Source organism: Macrotis lagotis, chromosome 1 (assembly GCF_037893015.1).
Source record: "Macrotis lagotis isolate mMagLag1 chromosome 1, bilby.v1.9.chrom.fasta, whole genome shotgun sequence".
NCBI classification, from domain to species: domain Eukaryota; kingdom Metazoa; phylum Chordata; class Mammalia; order Peramelemorphia; family Peramelidae; genus Macrotis; species Macrotis lagotis.
Genome location: NC_133658.1, coordinates 100,937,300 through 100,956,417, shown reverse-complemented (window position 1 = coordinate 100,956,417; position 19,118 = coordinate 100,937,300). Strand labels below are relative to the sequence as shown.

The window sequence follows — 19,118 nt, the reverse complement described above, 5'->3', positions numbered from 1 at the left end:
TATAGTTTTGAAAACTAGGGTCCAGAGACCTTAGGTCAAACAGCTAATTGGTAGAAAAGTCAGGATAAGAATTCAAGTCCTCTGACTCCAAGAATTCTGATCTTTCTACTCTCTTGTTCATGAATCCAAACCTTAAATGGCATCTTGGTCCTACCTTTTGGGGATATTGCTAAAGTCCTTTCCAGCTCTATATCTATGATCCTTCTCCACTAACATTTGTGAAAATTTAGACATTCGTTTTTAAAAAATGATCAGATCAGTCATCTCACAGATGTTTCATAAATGACTGTATGCTTCCAGTTTTATTATAAGCTCTATGAGAGTCAGTTGGTTGTTGGACAGAGTTTGGCACGTGCTTAATAAATACTTAGTTAACTGGCTGCCAGACTGTGAGGGACTGGAGAGAAGGGTAAGTTGCTGTCATAAAATCATAGCATATCAAAACTAAGAAGGAAATTCAATGGCCAACTAGTCCAAACCATACCAGAAAATGAAGTCCTTCTATAATACAAAACACACTCAACAGGACATCATCTAGCATCTGACTACACAATAAACAAAGTGCTAGACATGGAGTCAAAAAGATCTGAATATGAATTATGCCTTCAAATATCCCCTAGTTATGATCCTGGATATTTAACCTCTCAGCCTCTTCTATAAAATGGGGAGAATGATTGCACTTGTGTTTCAAGGTTGGTGTGAAGAGTAAATGAGACAATCACAAATCCTAAAGAACTACATAAAGTTAACTACCATGAATTAATTCATCCTTGAAGTCTTATATTGAACAGGATCTCACCATCACTCATCTACTTTGGGATAGCTGTAATTGGTAGGAAATTTTCCTTGACATCTTTCCTTTATTAATTTCTTAATAACTTCCACCTGTTGTTCCCACTTCTGTCAGGATGAGTCTGTCCCCTTTTCCACATGACAGTTCTTCAAATACTTGAAGTCAGTTTTCATTTTCCTCCCCTCACCCTTCAACCTCACCATCTCTTTTCTGGACTAAATACCCCTAGAGCTTCCAACTTGTAACCACTGCATCTTAACAAGAGCTCATTCATTATGAATTTGGGGAGTTTAGACCTTAGCAGATAAGACATGACCACACAGATGCTGAATTACTACATGTTCAAAGTCAAGTTTTATCTTTGTCTCTCAGGCCATTTGACTGAACAGAATTATTTTACTTTCATAGCCACCAATATAATTCAGTACTTTTTATAAGTCAACTATTTCTCCTAATTGTTCTTCCTGCCATATCTCTCCACTAGCCAAACTATCCCCTGAGCAAAGGTGAACATGATTTTATTAAAGCACATATCTAGCCATAACATTCTCTTACTTAATAGACTCCAAAGGTTCCTTCCTTACTTATTATTTCATCTTTATTGTATCCTTTAAATATACCACTTTTTGTATCTGTCAATCAATCAATAATCTTTTATTAAGTAATGTGCCAGGCAAAGTGCTGAGAACTGGAGTTACAAATATGGGGAGAATAAGACATTTCCTGCCTTCAAATTGCTTTTAATCTAATGTGGGAGACAAACAGAAAAGAAAGCTAAGAAGAATGAGGAAATTGGAAAACAAGATATGGGGAAAGGGTGATGGTAAAGAAATCATTTGAGAAGCCTCAAAGCAGAACAGTTAGATGAGAAATGTGTCTCTCAACATGTACATATCTGTTAGTATAGTAGTAGTAGTAGTAGTAGTAGTAGTAGTAGTAGTATACATATAGATGTGTGTAAACACATATCATTTATAAATGAGTAAATATACATATTACACATACATTTTATTGATGAAATATATGATCAAAAAAGCTTGAAGAGTATCACTCTTGAAAGCAGTCTAAGCTCAGGTTCACAAAATATAATCATAGAAGGGTCCTCAACAGTGAGATCACTTGGATCCTGTAGAAGGTCAAGGTCAGATTAATCTGCTCAGTGTGGAAATGTAATGAATATTAAAAAGTCTTCTGTCAATGGTCACAATTTATTATGCAACAGAGGTTCCATACCAGAGAGAAACCTTATAAAGGGAATGATTGTGGAAAGACTTCAGTATGGTTCAAACCTTAATCAACATGAGAGGATTCACATTGATGAGAAATCTTAGAATGGAATAATTGTATCTGAAAGAAGGCACAGAGAAATAGAAAGGCCATATCTGGTGACTTTGACTACTTTTCACAGAGAAGAGTCATTCTGGGAGTACCAGTCCAAGGTAGGCAAAATAATCCAATATCCTACACATTTAAATTCATTTATTAATTAATTTATTAGATTTATTTATTAAATTCTTTAAATTCTTTTAAATTCCAAGGCACGTTTTTACAGGCATTATAATAAAATTAGTTAGCATGTATATAATTCTTTACAAATATGATCTTATTTGATCTTCACAACAACTCTATGTTTTGCTGTTCATTCATTTTAGTCCAGTCTGACTCTGGGACCACCCCTCCCAAGTTGAGGTTTTCTTGCCAGAGATATGGGGGTGGTTGTCATTTTCTTTTCCAGCTCATTTTATAGTTGAGGAAACTGAGACAAACAGGATTAAGTGACTTGCCCAGGGTCATACAGCTAATAAGTGTCCAAGTTGAATTTAAACTCAGAAAAATAACTGACTCCAGCCTTGGTGCTCTGTCCACTGTGTCACTAAGCTGCCCATGAGATAACTGCTATTATTATTATTCTCATTTTTACAGATAATGAAACTGAAGCAAACAAAAGTTAAATGATTTGCTCCTGGTCTTAGAGCTATTAAGTTTTTTAGGCTAAATTTGAATGTCCTGTCTCAAGGAGCTCTAGCCACTGCACCACTTAGTTGCCTCTGTGACACACTGACTCCAGTGTCTAAAGTAGAATTCAAAATCAGGTTTTTCCTGATTCCAAATCCATTATGTCCCAGCTGCCTTTGGCTTTCACAACTCTCTGAAACATGAGTGATAGTTTGTGTCATCAATAGAAAGGATGGGTGACTTTACCAGGAGACATGAAGCTAATTAATTGCAAAGTCACAATTAATTAAGAACCAGGTTTATAGAATATCAATACAGATTCCTTTCCTCTAGCCTAGACATTCTCAAACTATTTGGTCTCAGGACTCCTTTAAATTCCTAAAAATTACTAAGGAATCCCCTATCACCACCTTGTTTATGTAGGATTTACCTATGGATATTTACTGGACTACAAAGTAAAATTCTTACTATTATTATGAAAATAATTTTGATTTTATGCACCCCATGAAAAGATCTTGGTGCCTCTCAGAGGTCCCTGACCACCAGTCTTTGAAAGCTGCTGCTAGAGGGGATTCATCATGTCATATAAATCCCTTAAGCATCCTGCCTTGGAAAAGAAAATGGTTAACATGTGGGTCCCTCCGGGACTCATTGAATTTCCTATAACCCTCAGTGTGCAGGCTCAATACAACATAAACAACACTTATTCTGTTACAGAGCCCTGGAATTGCCCCAATCTTTTAACTAATTCCTGTCATCCTTTGGGCTGGAACTATTTCCCACAAAACAAATTACCTGCTGAAATTTTGGGCAACATCTCCCTCCACAGCATAGCAAAGCACTGGAGATTCCACCTGCCTTGTAAAGAAAATGGGAGGAGAGTTTACTGGAAAATGTGTTAATTAATGTCTTTTGCTATCTCCAGAATCTCATTTCCTCTTAGACATATGAAAAAAATGCTAAATTATTCCCTGTACTTTTTAGCCAGCTGCCTTGGGTACTCTGGAGTCTCAGGTATTCAAGTGTCAATTAGGTAATGGTGCCTTTTCCCTCTCTCTTCACAGATTGATCCAGAATACCAAAAATCTGGTGTATATTGGACCTGGAGCATTTACAAATCTTCCACGTTTAAAATATCTGTAAGGAATTTTCATTTTCTCAGAAATAGGATTTGTTTAGCTTTTCAATAAAGATTAAATCATTTTAAAAAGTTGAAAAGAAGCTATTTCATAATGATAATAATTGCTTGTAAGTTTGACCTTTATTTATAGGCTCATGGTCACAGAATGTTGGCACTGGAAAAGATTTGAAAGATTATTGAGTCCCATTCCCATATTGTAAGAAAAGAGAATGAGACCAAAGAATTTAAAATGATTTAACAAAAAGTCTTACAGGTAATTAATGACAGAGCCAAAGTGACTAGAAATTAAGTCATCTGACTCCAAATTTAGTCCTTTTTTCTATTACCCTATAATATTAGACAGGTATACTGTAATTTAATTCATATACCTGGTCCTAAAAAGCTGGATGTCAATTCAAGACTATCTTCAATTCACTACAGAAGCCAGTTATGTGAAAATAAGATTAACCACATTTGTACAGGACCTACTATTGTGCTAATTTTTAGCCTTTTTACAAATATGATTTCACTGGATTTCAACATAATTATGTGAGATAGATTCTGTTATGGTTCTCATTTTATGGTTGAGGAAAAGGGATAAAAAAGATCTATGTTGAATCCTTTGGTTAAAGAGAATAATGTTTTTGCTATGTGGATAATCACTCCCTATTTTTTTGTTAAGTTCAATTTTTTTAATGTTAGATTTTCTTCATTTCAATTCAACAAGCATTTACTGTCTGTATTTTGTCAGGATGCCAAGGTAAAAAATGAAATAATCCTTGCCCTCAAGGAGCTTATGCTCTTCTCAAGGGATATAAGGTGTATATAAGTAGGTTAATACAAATTATATGGATAAAATATAAAAGAAAATAATTGGGGGTTTAGGGGAATGGTAAAAGCTTTAAGAGATAGGGGAATCAGGGAAAACCTAGCATGAAGAAGGATAACATTGGAGTTGTATTTGAAAGAAAATAGTCTTCAAAGGAATATGAATATTCTCTAGCTCCTGGCACCGACTGAATAGACACTCAACAAATTCTTGCTAGTTAGGGTGTACATTCTAAATGTAGAGAAGCACTGAGCAAAGGCATTGCAGAAGAAAAAAAAGAGTCACTTTGACCTCTTTAGAACACTGGGTTGTTTGTTTAGTCATGTCCAACTCTTCATGACCCCAGTTGGAATTTTCTTGGCAGAGATAGTGGAATGATTTGCCATTTCCTTCATCAGTTCATTTTACAGATAAGGAAACTAAGGAAGACAGAATTAAGTGACTTTCCCAGGGTCATACAACTAGTGAAGTCTTAGGGTGTATTTAAACTCATGAAGATGAGTCTTCCTGGCTTCAGGTTTAGTACTCCAGTCACTGTACCGCCTAGCTTCACTTAAAATTTTTCAAGCATATTCTCAATCATTGCAAGATTTCACTTATTCAGGAAACATTTATTAAGCATTTGCTCTTTACCTTGTGCTAGGTTCCAGGGATATAAATTCAAAAACCAAAATTATCCCTGCCCAAAGGGAACTTATATTCTACTGGAGAAAACACCTACACAGAAAGTAAATACAAGATATACCTGAGTAATATATGTAAGGAAGAGAGTAGTAATATCCAGGGGCAACAGAGAAGGTCTTATTGATAAGATTGAGTGAGTTTAACTTTGAAGGGAGCAGGGATTTCAATAACTGAAGATGAGGAGGGGCAGAATTACAGCCTTAGAGGACAGTCTTTCCAAAGTCATGGATGTGAAAAACAACATAATGCTAGGCACAATAACTAGACCAGTCTGGCTAACATAAAGACCACAAAAGGGGGTTTGAGACAAATTAGAGAACTAGGTTGAAGCCAAATTATAAAGTGCTTTAAATTATCATTTCATCCTAGGAGTAATAAGTCACTAAAGCTTCTTGAGTTGTGAAGTGACATGTTCAGAGAATGTCTCAAAAATATCTTGTAGCTGTGGGTGGTGAATTGAACAGTTAAGAGTTTGAAACAGGGAGACCAATCAAAAGGCTATTGCAATTATCTAGGTGAGAGATGATAATGACCTGAACTGGGATAGTGACCACATATATGGAGAGAAAAGGATGGATAAAAAAATGTGTCATAAATGTAGAATAAACAGAATCTGGCCACTGATTAGATAAGGGCAATAGAGAGTAAAAAAGGCAACAGCTATTCCAAGGTTGTAAATCTAAATAACTAGGAAGAACAACTTTTGGAGAAGGGATAGCTTTGAAAGGAAGATAAGGAATTTGGGAGAGCTTGGAGAGAGCTGTTAGGTAATAGACAATTTGGGATGAGATTACAGGAGAATAAGGATTTTTAGATTATCTCATTTTGAAATCATCTTGATAATTGAATCCAACCAATAGGAAGATAAGATCCCTGAGAGAGTATACATAAAGAGGTAAGAGGGCCTGAGAAAGGCTATTCCTATCTGGACAAAGGGAGTAGGATGTGGATGATAATCCAGCAAAAGAGACCGAGAAGAACAATTAACTAGTTAGTTAGAAAGAGAACCAGAAGAAAGAAGTCATGAAATTCCAGGGGGGGAAAAAATCTCAGAGGAGATATGGGACAAAAAGAATGAAGATTAAGAAAAGTCCTTGGATTTAGCAATGAAGAGAGCAAGTAAAGGAGAAAAGAATGGAAATTTGCAGAAATAAGCACAAAAGCAGTTTACTATTGGAGAAGGAACTTCATCTCTAGTATGATTTAGGGGAGATTTCTAATGACTTCTGGGAACCCATGTTTTTCTTACATTTGTGATCTGATAAGGGATTATTGACACAGGGCCTTGATATCAATGACACCTATTTAATGATCTGTGGTTCCATGAGCAGTAGATATATAAGTAGATATATAAGTAAACTGAAAATGAAGGAGGGCATTATAATATAGATAGGTGGGAAAAGTCTAGCTAAACATAAATGCAAATTATGTAGCAGACCTGTAAAATTATAGCTCTGTGTGAGCTAAAACCAGACAAAGCACTTTTCCTTCTGGGTGGTAAGGGAAAGGGGAAAAAAAAGTAATCTCTCAGTTACACTCTGCACTAGGCAAAACTTGTTTGAATAGTACATCACAATGATTATTGTTATTCATAGTAATAGTTCAGATTTATATAGTATATGACCATTTATAATCTACTTTCCTCTGAAGTAGGCCAGTTGTTTGTCCTTTGTACTCAAAGAAGACCTTGACACTAGGGACTAGCAAGTGAATTGGATTTAAATGAGTTAAGGCTGTGCAAAGTCACCAGCCTCACCTTCTCTAGAGCCATCTCAGTCCAGTGGTAAAATATAGATCAGGATGACTGGAGTTGGCTGTATGCAACAAGAGACCTTGATCTTTTTAAACTAAGGTCTTTCCTATTTCTCAAGCTGACTGAGGCAACACCCATTCAAAGATTAAGGCTAGGTAAGAAATGAGGCAAAGGATAACTTCTTTTACCTAGTCCAAAAAGAAAAGTCAGTGGATATGGGGGACACAGAAGACCCTCAGAATTTCTGACCAATACAGAAAGAAAACAGAAATAATTTCTATTTACAATCATTCTAAGCCAGAAAATCCAGGATGAAATTTCATTTCTGCAGTGTCTATCTGATCATTACCTTCCATCAATGCTCTGGTGCTTTTAGGCTCAGAGAATCTCATAAAACAAATGTAGTAACAAAAACCAAATTCCATAGTCTGGTTTTCCCTTTTACTTCATGTGAAGTTGTCTTTTGTGGGGTTTTCTTTTCATTTTCTCACATTTGTGCCTTATTCCCCCACCCTTTCACCTTTCTCTTGCAGGAGCATCTGTAACACAGGCATACAAAAGCTCCCAGATGTTACAAAGATTTTCTCAGTTGAATTTAATTTTATTTTGTAAGTACTAGGCTAATTGCTATGCATAACAGATTCACATTTATCGTCAAAATTTGGAAAGTAAATATTTCTCATTTCTTTCCTCAAGGGAAATTTGTGATAACTTACACATAACCACCATCCCAGGAAATGCTTTTCAAGGGATGAATAATGAATCTGCAACACTGTAAGTAAACTCCAAAACCTAGTACTTCTTGGGCAATTATAAGTACTTTTCTCACCTCTAGCTCAAAGAATTTCACTAGTTGGAAGATTTCTGTTCCTTAACTAAAGTTCACAATCACTATTGACATTGCCCTCACATGAAGTTAAGAACAAAGGATAGGAATAATGATTTTTTCAAACTGTGCACAATGTCAAATGATCCCAAGATAATGGGTTGTGTGAATTTTAGTCAAAGGAGTGATTTGGCTCATTGACTTTTTTTTCTGTTTCACTGGAGAGGTGTTTGGATACTGAATAGGCACAGCTTCAACCTTGTGTATTCACGTTTAACTAGGATGGAGATAAACAAACTAAGGTAGTTAAATGATTTACCCAAGATCACTCAACTAGTAATGGTAGGATTTAAACTCAGATCTTCCTGACTCCAGGTCTACCATTTTATCAACCATGCCACCTAATATTCTATTATTATAAATTATCTACTAAATAAATATGAATTGATATTTATATTCATGAAAGTCATTGCAGTACCTAATACTGCAGAAATCTAGTAGTTTCCCCACACTAAAGTAATCACAGACAATTCTCTTATTCTTTGAATATTATTTTTACCTAAATTCTGTCAATCTTAAATCCCATTTCTTTCACAATTCTCTCAACTGGTTCTCCTACCTATATGACCAACCCTTTCTCAGTTTCTTATATTGGAACATCATCATTCACACACCTACTAAACAAAAGCATCCTCAAATCTCTATCCTGGCCTGTCTCTCTCTCTCTCTCTCTCTCTCTCTCTCTCTCTCTCTCTCTCTCTCTCTCTCTCTCTCTCTCTCTCTCTCTCTTAGAGATTTTATGCATTCCCAAGGGTTCAGTAATGATGTCTTTGTAGATGTCACAGATCTATATGTTCATTTCTTTTTCTATATACCCTGAACTATCTTGTATCATAAACTGCCTATTGGCCATCTTTACCTGGACATTCTATAGGAATTTCAAACTCAATAAATTCAAAATAGAACTTATATTTTCTCCAATTTCATTATTTCTCTTGAGTGCAATATTATCCTCAGAGAACCAGTTTTCCTAACTCAGCTTTGAACTTTCCTTTTCTAAATCATCCAGATCCAATCAGTTGACAAATATTACAGATTCAATATCCTCCGCATATGTGACTTTTATTCCCTTCTCTTCTCTCACACAAGTATAATTTAAGCCTGGATCACCTCTCATCTGGACTTTGCCTCCCAATAATCTCCCTGCTTTCAATCTCTCCCTTTCTCCAACCCATTTTCCACAGATTTGGCAAAACAATATTCCTAAAACACATCTGATCATTGTATTCCTATTCCCACTCCCCAAACAAATATCTGCAACAGTTCCTTATTACCTTGAAGACAAAAATACAAAATCCTCAGCCTGGCATTTAAGACCCTACATTATCAGGGTTCCAACTCTCCTTACAATTTTACTTCATATTACTTCCAATCACACATAATCCATTTCAAATCAAAATGGACTTCTAGCTTTTCCCAGTTCACAGCTTTCTATTTACCACCTCTAGGTCTTTAATTGAATAGAACTGCATGTCCAGAATGGTAGTAGGAATAGACAAGTTGGATTACTTTCTAGGGACAATATGTTGGAAGAGTAAAACAAGGGTTACTTAAATATTACTTTTCAGGAGTGAGCATATGTTTAATGAGAGAACTAATTATATTCACCATGGAACGTACTTTTGTTTTGTTTTTGAAATAAGTCAAGTTGCATGCATTTCAATGAAAGGTCAAAGCAACTTGTGAACAGTTAAGACAGGGAACTTGTGGGGATAGAGATTTTCAGATCTAACCTAGATTCTATAATGCCTTTTATGAGAGCTTCACAATGAAGATCCATGAAATGAAATTCTTGATTATCAGTTACATGTATTCTGTATTAAGTAAGCACTAAAGTGAAGACAAGAGAAGTCTAGGGTATAGACCCTTTCCAAAGAGTTCAAAAGAATCCATACTTATGTTTTAGCTTCTTGAGAAAGAGGCTACATGGTACAGTGAGGCCATGGATTTTAGAGTTTAAGAAGCTAAGTTCACATCCTACCTCTGAAAATCTACTTCTACAGTATTTATGGCTATTATTTGATACTATATTGCATATAATCTTCCAGTGTCTTCTTCCACAAAACATTGTAAATAAGTTTATATTCTAAAGTAGTCCTGTCTTTGAATACCATAGATTTCTACTTGGCACAAAAGTCATTCTTTGCTAGTTGAGACAGTTTGGGCTCCCTTATGGCCTCCTTAGTATGGTGATGGGTTAACAATTAAAACTTTTTAGAGAATGGTGATAGTATGGTTCTGTGTCTGTTTTTTTTCACTACCTCCCATTTTGTGGTATTAAAAGTTTATTCAAAGAGGCTAAGTATAGTTCTTTCATTTATATATCTTATTTTCTTTTAATTTTTAATCCTTCTAATTTTGCATTATTTTTGTCTTTGTGCTAATAAGTCTATATCTGATTGTATGTTCATTGATCATTCAGAAATAATTCCTACATCAGAAACTAGTAATTTCCTGTCCATTAAGATATAATCAATTTCATTTTTGTGATGTAATACCTATAAAGTCTAAAGACTTCCAACTCCTCTTGAAGAAAACAGTTATGATGAATATATGTGTTTTTGTTACTTATTTTAAGCCACATTTTCCAGCTTATTTTCCATTTTTCTTCATTACCATTTTTGCATTGAAGTCATTAAATTTTGAAATGTGGATTCAATTTGTAAAGTCTTAGAATTCTACCTCCTCATGATCTACATTAAATGTTAGCATATAAGCTACAATTATCTTCTTGGTGGTCTTTTTATAAGTGCTCATCATAAGTACTCCAACTAAAATAGTGAAGTATCTTGTGAAACGATGCCTCTTGTTGTCTTTGGACATATGATATAACTCCTCCAGCTCCTTTTTTGCCTCTCCAAGAAAGACTTATGAGTCATCCATTAAGCTCCATCTTTCCATTATGACTTCTGGTTTCATTTATAGCAAGACTATCAAGATTAATTTGAATAAACTCCTTCAACAGTATGTCCACTCATTGTTCCCTGGACATGGATCTCATATTTAGGGAATCAAGAATTAGGTCAGTACCCAAAGACAATTTTAATAAACTATCTCTTTCTCCTTTTCCACCATTCTACATCATCATTGCATAAGCAGACAGTAATTGTACAAAGTTAAGGACTAGGTTGAATTTTTATATAGCCAAATAATCTGTCACCAAATGGCTAGCTTGGTAATGATAAACCTTTCATACTTAAGTAAACTGGTCCAATACACGTAGTTCAGGGGAAATGGTTTGGTAGAAAGCACACCTAGGTCCTATCCATAATCTTGGGCAAATCATTTGACTTTTATGCACCACAGTTTCCTCAACTTTAAAGAGACTTCACCTATATTGCCTATAAGAGACCTTCTAATTCTCAATCGAATACAAGTTTTCACTGGGATAACATTCAAAGCTTTTCCAGCTCAAACCTCAAAAATGCCTTCCATCCACCTTTTACCAGGTCTCATTAACTCTGACTGGGGCAGAGGTGTCCAACACATGCAGACTATATGGGATACTCCTGAATGTGACCCAAATCAGATCAAAATGTAATCAGGAAATATTTAACAAAACAAATTTTAAAATACAATAAAATATAGATAATGTGTTCAGAATGCCAGGCTAGAAATCAGGAAGAGTCATCATCTGAATTTAAATCTGACTTCAGGCACTTATTAGTTATCTAACCCTGGGCAAATCTACTAATCCTGTTTGCCTCAGTTTCTTCATATGCAAAATGAACTGGAGAAGGAAATCATAAACCACACAGTATCTTTGCCAGAAAAACCCCCAAAGGGGTCACAAAGAGTCAGACATGATTGAATTTACTGAACAACAACAATAAAAATGTTAATATGTACTTTTCTTAGTCAATATGAAGCCTCTAAGGATCCTTTTGTACAACTTAGAGGTCCCTGTTTGTTTCTATTTGAATTTAATACTACTGCCATAGAGAATAGAGAAATTCTCAGGAAGCTTCATCCAGGGCTCAGCTGTCACTAGCTTTGTAATACACTGTCTTCATTCACAAGACCTCAGGCTGCTTTTACCACAGTCCAGGACACAAGTTGTCTTGAAAGACACACATATTACTGAATATAGAGTTTTCATATGTCTCTCTTGCTTTCTCTCTCACTTATCTATCAATACAACTAGCTCAATACTCAGAGGATATGGGTCAGTTTAAGGATATTAGATCAGAAATTCCTCATCCCTTTATTTTTAATTAACTATCTACAAACAGCTTTCATGCAAAAAAGGTTAAAGCTCGCTTTGATTCTATTGGAAACAACTGCTCCCTTCTTGTTCTCCCAGCAAAACAACCCAGTCCCACTGATTATGTTAGCCCATCTGATTTTGAATAAAAACTTTAAAAAAGTAAGAAAGGGATATAAAGTATACAGCTATCCTTTACAGACTATGACTTTCCCCATTGTGGTTTCAACATATTGCAGGTCAGCATGAAATTTGGGGGGAAGTTTTGTGGACACAGAGCCTATGACAAAATTCTTAACCCAAATTTTACAATAGGATCTGTAAACACTATTATGAAAGAAAAGGAAAAAAGTTCAGACTTCTTTGGTATAGAGAGAGGGTCAAAAAATTTTGCACAGGTTTTCTAGATGACTGAGTCACTGCACCCCTAACCCCACAATGTGAAAGGGATAACAGTAAAAGGGGGGATATAGTGCAAGTTAATAAAATGCAACTTAAGGAGATTAGTGTTTGATGCAGGGGTGGAAGAAGAGAGGGAGAAAAGGGAAGGAGAAAATGAAAGAAAGGGAAGATAGTAGTAGATTGTCAGAGATTAATTCAATCAGTAAGCATCTAGTAAGTACCTAATATGTCCCAAGTTCTGTATTGGGATTACAAAACAAAAATGAAATGGTCCCTGCTCTCAAGGAGTTTACAGGATAGCATGAGGAGACAACATGTACAGATATAGATATGTGACCAAGATAATTGAGGGGAAAGGCACTAGCACAAATTAAAGAAACCCAGGGGAATTGGATCAGCTCATCAGAATAGCCAATCCTACAGACCTAAGGGGTGATGGGAAATTATTTTTATGATAAAATTCCCCACTTCCATATAAACACTGCACAATATTCTTATTGTAGTGCCATTAACTTGTTATTGTTATTATTTTAAGGCTATCAGTGTGCCCTATGGGATGTAATTGCCCTGCCTCAGAAATTAATGAGAACTCCGCCATATTCATCATGGCTCACAGTGGCACTGTGGCTCCCATTTTCCTCGGAGGTTAGCAAATCAATTGGAATGGGAGAGATTAGTCATTTACCTAGCCAGTCCTCTTGTTCTAAGCTGAATGAGCCCTTCTGTGAGTGAAGGATCATGCAGTGCACCCCAGTGAAGTAATGGTATTATACTTAAGGAGAAAAGCATGGGTTTCTCAGCTCTAAAGTTCAACTCCATAATTAGAAAATAATAAGAGCAAACCTTCTCGTTTCATTATTAGTGGTATTTGAGATTGTGCACTCTATGTGGCCCCTCTTCCCCTCCCTTCACCCAAATCCATACCAACGCCAAGCTCATTTGCTAAAAACAAAACATTTCACTGAATGCTTGAGTAGCCCTGTAGGATGGATGCCAGAGCTGTGCAAGTCGGTGCTAAAGCTCCTATATGGCCATGTTTGCTCTTCATTCAGCCATCTCAAGAGGATTCCTTTAAATGATCTCCTAGACTAATCAGGAGTCACTGAGCCGCATCACCACTAAAGCCATCTGCCCTGAGCCTGAGATGCTCGGGACTGGGAGCCAAGAGACAGGGATTTGAGTCCTGGCTCTGCCACTGATTGGCTGTGTAATGTAGGTACCCTAGGAATCAGTTTCTTCTTCTGTAAAATAAGGGGGATGGACTAGATAATCAGTTGCAGGCTCAGCCCTCCCTAACTCTCCCCAATCCTAGACCATTATTGTCAATTGTCCCATATGGCATCCACTCCAATACTTTCCTCCTTTACCCTAGACCTTTTCCTCGCACATCAGTTCCCTCCATTTCCTGCTGTTCACTAGACTTCACCTGAAGTTACTGCATTTCATGGTATACTCTTGGAGTCTGGATGCCCCTTTTCTCCAATAAACAACTAGGAATGATGGTTATGAATACCTAGCATTTATATAATATCCTGTGCTAAGCACATTACAAATACAATAATCCTATTAGCAATCTGGGGAATGAGATGCTATGATGCTCATTTTATAGATGAGGAAACAGATAAATAGGGATGAAGTGATTTTTCCCAAGGTCACACAGCTAAGTGTCTGAAGTCAGATTTGAACTCATCTTCCTGACTCGAGATACAACATTTCAGTATCAACATATTCTTTATTCCTTCTCTCCTTTTAAACATGCCTTCCCTAGTGACTGGCACTAAGCCACCGCCTCATCTCCTTTTAGGCTTACTTCATCCTTTCCAGGATCTTATTTGTGGTCATCTAAGGACTTCCAAGTCATTCTTCTTCCTTCCAAACAAGTTCAGTACCTGACTCTTTTCTCTTCTAGCCCTCAAGCTCTTACACCTTCAAATACTTTGACCTTCTACTTCCTCAGCCTCTCCAAACTAGGACCTCTGTCCCCAAACTATGTCAATCACAGAGAAGCCTATTCACCCCATTCTTCTCAATTGTATTTGTCCCACATGAAAGGAACCCCTACTTAGAGTTCTGGTTCCAAGAAACTTGACTTGGAGCATCTTAAGAACTCTGAGGGTTTTTTTTTAATATCGTTTTACAGTTCTGTAAGAAGCAAATGAGACCAGACAAAAAGGTCAGGAAATCTGGGTTTTAGTTATGAATCACAATATCTTGGAGTAGACCACAGAGTCCATTTAGTCCAACCTAGTCTTGAACAAAAATCCTTTGTGGTGCAGAGAAGTGATCATCCATCCTTTGCTTGAAACCCTCCTAGGATAATTAATCTCTGTCTCTCAAAGCAGCCCAAGCTGAACTTTGGATAGCTTAAATTTTGAGACAGTTTTCCCTTGCTTCATGTTAAAGTTTGAAGTTTTCTGACTCTTCTTGATAACTATGTAATTCTGGGCAAGCCTAACCAGAATTTGTCCTTGATCCTCTCAGAGCCATGCAGATCATAAGAATAGTTGCTAAAAGAACTTGAAGCATTATTATTATCACTGTTTAAAGAGTGACCAAGGACATTCCAGTGTTGAACTCAATGAGGCCCAAGGTGAAGAAGAAAGCATTTACCAAGGGTCAAGAGTGAGGGGGTGGGGAAAAGAATCCTTTACCATTGATGATGATGATTATGTTTGTCCTTCATCCTCTAAAGGAGCTTCAAGCAAGCATAAAAGATGTTTGTTTCACTCAAGTTAATTTAACAAAATCAAGTTTTTCATTTCAATATATACCTGCAAGTAAATAGTTGCATTTGGTCAGAAGCCCTATTTCTCCCTACCTTCAATACAAATAGCTAAGCTTCATTGAAAGCAGCTCTGATATATGAAAATCTGGATTTATAAAGTTTAAATCAATTCAGTAAACAAGTATAAAGTTCCTACTGTGTGCAAAGCACTATACTTGCCCACTGGATTGGTTGAGCAATAATGATGCAAGAGTCCTTCTAGGATTTCCTAAAATTAAATACCCCTGGGCATTTAAATTTCTATAGCACTTTGATGTTTGAAAAGCACTTTAAATACATGTTTTATCTGATCCAACAACATTGAAATAAGTACTTTAAATATTATTTCCTCATTTTGTAGATTAAGGAACTGATACTGAGAAAGCTTAAGTGACTTTCCAAGGATCACATGTTTAGGAAATTTTCAGGGCAAGTTTGAAATTTAGGTCTTCCTAACTTGAAGACCCACAGTCTATATATATAATTTCAGGATGATAAAAATATGACTTAACCACAACTTTTCATACCCATAGTTAATGTGAAAAAGCAAGGACCTTTCATAGATAAATATTCTAATTGAATTTGTAGTGGTTTTCCAAAAGTCTCTGGGAGACAGAGGGGATGATTAAACAAAACAAAGTCTTGGAAATGCTCTTGTTATGTAGAGGGAGAAGGGAAAAAGGAATACATTCTGGAAGAAAGGGGGAGCAAGGGTGAGAGGACTTATCACAAACCCACAGACATTATCAGCTTATTCATTTAAGAAGTTGGGTCTGTCTAAAGAGAGCCCTGATGTGTTGGGAAACTTAAGCAATGTTATACATAAACAAGAAGAGTTAATTCTAGCTCCTCATTGTTTATAAATGTGTGCAAGTATGAAAAATATATTTGTGTCAAGTATGAAAATATATTTACAAAAATATAATCTAGGCTTTAATATCTAAACCAGTGTGTCATGTTATTCCAGCTATCAGGTCACTTTTGGAGGCCCTGGAGAATTGTAAACATGAATGAGAGAAGTTTAGAGTTATAAAGAAGATCAGAGGTCATCTAGTCCATTGCATTCACAAAAAGGGATTCCCACTATAATATAGCTGATAAATAGTTATACAGCCTATCAATGAAGCCTTCCAGTTTAGGGAGTCCTCATCCCTGAAGTGACCCATTATACTTTGGAACAAGAGAGCTCTTATTGTTAGGAAGGGTTATCTGGCATCAAACTGAAGCTTTCATCATAATAATATCTACCCATTGTTTCTGATTCTGTTCTTTGGGACTAAACAGACAAGTTTAAACCCTCTTCAACATAAGATTCCTTCAAATACTTGAACACAACCATGATATCTCCCCTTGGTCTTCTCTAAGCTACATATCCCATCTTCATAGGTGGTGTACTGAAGGCCCCCCCTCCCTCTTCAGAATATTCTTCCTCAAGTGAGGCAACCAGAATCAAACAAATTATGGAGTTGATCTAACAAGGGCAAAGGCTAGCAGGATTGTCACTTCTCTATTCCTGAAAGTAATGTCTCTCTTAATGCTGCTAAAGAGTGGGTTGCCCATGTTGGCCACCACATCACACTTCTGATTCCCCCTGAGAGTGAAGTCCACTTAAACCCTTAGATTTTCTTTTCAGCTCTTGTCCAGCTGTGCTTCTTCCATCTTATATTTATATTTCTTGAACTCCTATGAGGAATTTTATATTTATTTCTATTGAATGGCATTTTATCAAATTTAGCCTGATGCTAAAACTTTGAATCCTGTCTACAACATACAAAATAAACCCACAAAAACTAATAGCATTTTTGCATAATAATAGCAAAATCCAGAAGGAAATCATGGAAAGGGAAATCCCATTCAAAATAAGTATACAATGCATGAGATATTTTCCAGTCAATCTACCAACACATACTTAACATTTATATAGATTTATATAGATAAAGAGGGGTGGCTAGGTGGCATAATGGATAAAGCACTGGCCTTGAAGTCAGAAATACCTGGGTTCAAATCCGGTCTCAGACACTTAATAATTACCTAGCTGTGTGGCCTTGGGCAAGCCACTTAACCCCATTTGCCTTGCAAAAAACCTAAAAAAATGTTCATAAAGAAATAAAAAACAATCTAAATAGTTTAGAGGAATATTCATCACTCATGACTGGAAAATAAAAAAAATAATAATACTACCAAGATTAATTTATAATTTTAATACTATATCAATCAATCAAAGGGATACTTTATAAAATTCAATAAAATGAGAGGAAAATTCATTTAGAGAAGCAAAAGATCTAGGCCATCACTGGAAATAATGAAAAAAGGTAGAAATGAAGGAGGAGTGAATTAGAAAGTAACAGTTATCAAAATACTTTGTTATTGGTTAAAAATTTGAAAAATAATTTGGTGGAACAGACTAGACAAGAGAGAAGAGGAAATCATTGAACTCAGTAACTCAATGTTTGATGAACCTGAAAACATCAATTTCTTAGAAAAGAAATTCTTATCTGTTAAGAACTGTTAAGAAGAAATGAGAAATCAGTCTGGCAGAAATTTGGCTTATACCAATACCTTACACCATATGCCACAATAAATTCAAAATGATATACAACCTGCATATTAAAAGTCATATTATGAAAAAAATTGAAAGACAAGCAGCTAGGAGAACTGAATTTTTAACTCTCCCAAAAAAGATAAAAGCAACTACAAAAGATAAATTAAGTAATTTAATTCCATGAAATTGAAAGCCTTTTTTACAAATAAAATTAGTGCATGTAAAATGGGAAAAGAATTCACATAGACAAAAAAATTTCTAAATTCCTCAGATAAGATCTTGTAACCAAAATAAATAGACAACAAAGAGAAATATATTAGTCAAAAAAGGTACTACCCAATAGATAAGTAATCAAAATATATGAATAATCTTCAAAAGAAGAATTGCAAACTCTTGACAGCTATATGAAAGAATGCTCCAAATCATCAATAAAAGAAATTCAAATCAAAATAGCCTTGAAGTTTTACTCCATATCCATAAAATTGGAAAAAATAACAAAAAATCTGAATAGTCAGTGTTGAGGAAGTTTTGGGAAGATAAGCACACTCATTCATTGTTGATGCAATTGTGTATAATCATTCTGGAAAGCAATTTGGAAATATGTAAATAATGTGTGACCAAAATATTGAGCTATTTAAAAATCTACTCCAAAAAGAGTCTATGTACACACAAATACTTAAAGCAATATTTTCTCTTGAAGCAAAGAATTGAAAACAAAGTAGGTTGTTCATCTTTTGAGGAAGGGCTAAACAAATTAATGGAATAGAATGTTACTGTGATGTGTAAGTCTCCCTTGTCTCCAAAAAAGATGTCATTTGCAATATTACACTGTTGGTGGAGCTGTGAACTCATCCAACCTTTCTGGAGAGAAATTTGGAACTATACCCAAAGGGCAACAAAAATGAGCATGCCCTTTGACCCAGCAATACCACTACTGGGTCTATACCTTGAAGAGATGATGAAAAAGGGTAAAAACATCACTTGTGCAAAAATATTTATAGCAGCCCTGTTTGTGGTGGCAAAGAATTGGAAATCAAGTAAATGTCCTCAAATTGGTGAATGGCTTAGCAAACTGTGGTATATGTATGTCATGGAACACTACTGTTCTATTAGAAACCAGGAGGGATGGGATTTCAGGGAAGCCTGGAGGGATTTTCATGAGCTGATGCTGAGTGAGATGAGCAG

The 19,118-nt window shown here is 35.8% G+C and overlaps 1 protein-coding gene and 1 long non-coding RNA gene across 6 annotated transcripts in view; one reads left to right on the top strand and one right to left on the bottom strand.

The window, feature by feature from the left end:
• Window positions 1–19,118, top strand: part of LHCGR (luteinizing hormone/choriogonadotropin receptor) — a 75,536-nt gene that overhangs the window by 30,791 nt on the left and 25,627 nt on the right. For 4 of the 5 annotated variants that reach the window (XM_074205609.1, XM_074205627.1, XM_074205634.1 and 1 more), the window contains 3 exons: window positions 3,814–3,888; window positions 7,669–7,743; window positions 7,832–7,909. In XM_074205609.1, coding sequence (XP_074061710.1) covers window positions 3,814–3,888; window positions 7,669–7,743; window positions 7,832–7,909 — 228 coding nt within the window. The remainder of the gene's footprint in view (window positions 1–3,813; window positions 3,889–7,668; window positions 7,744–7,831; window positions 7,910–19,118) is intronic. The other variant, XM_074205619.1, reaches the window with a different exon arrangement.
• LOC141501563 (uncharacterized) overlaps window positions 1–19,118 on the bottom strand; it is a 34,397-nt gene that overhangs the window by 7,651 nt on the left and 7,628 nt on the right. The window lies entirely within an intron of this gene.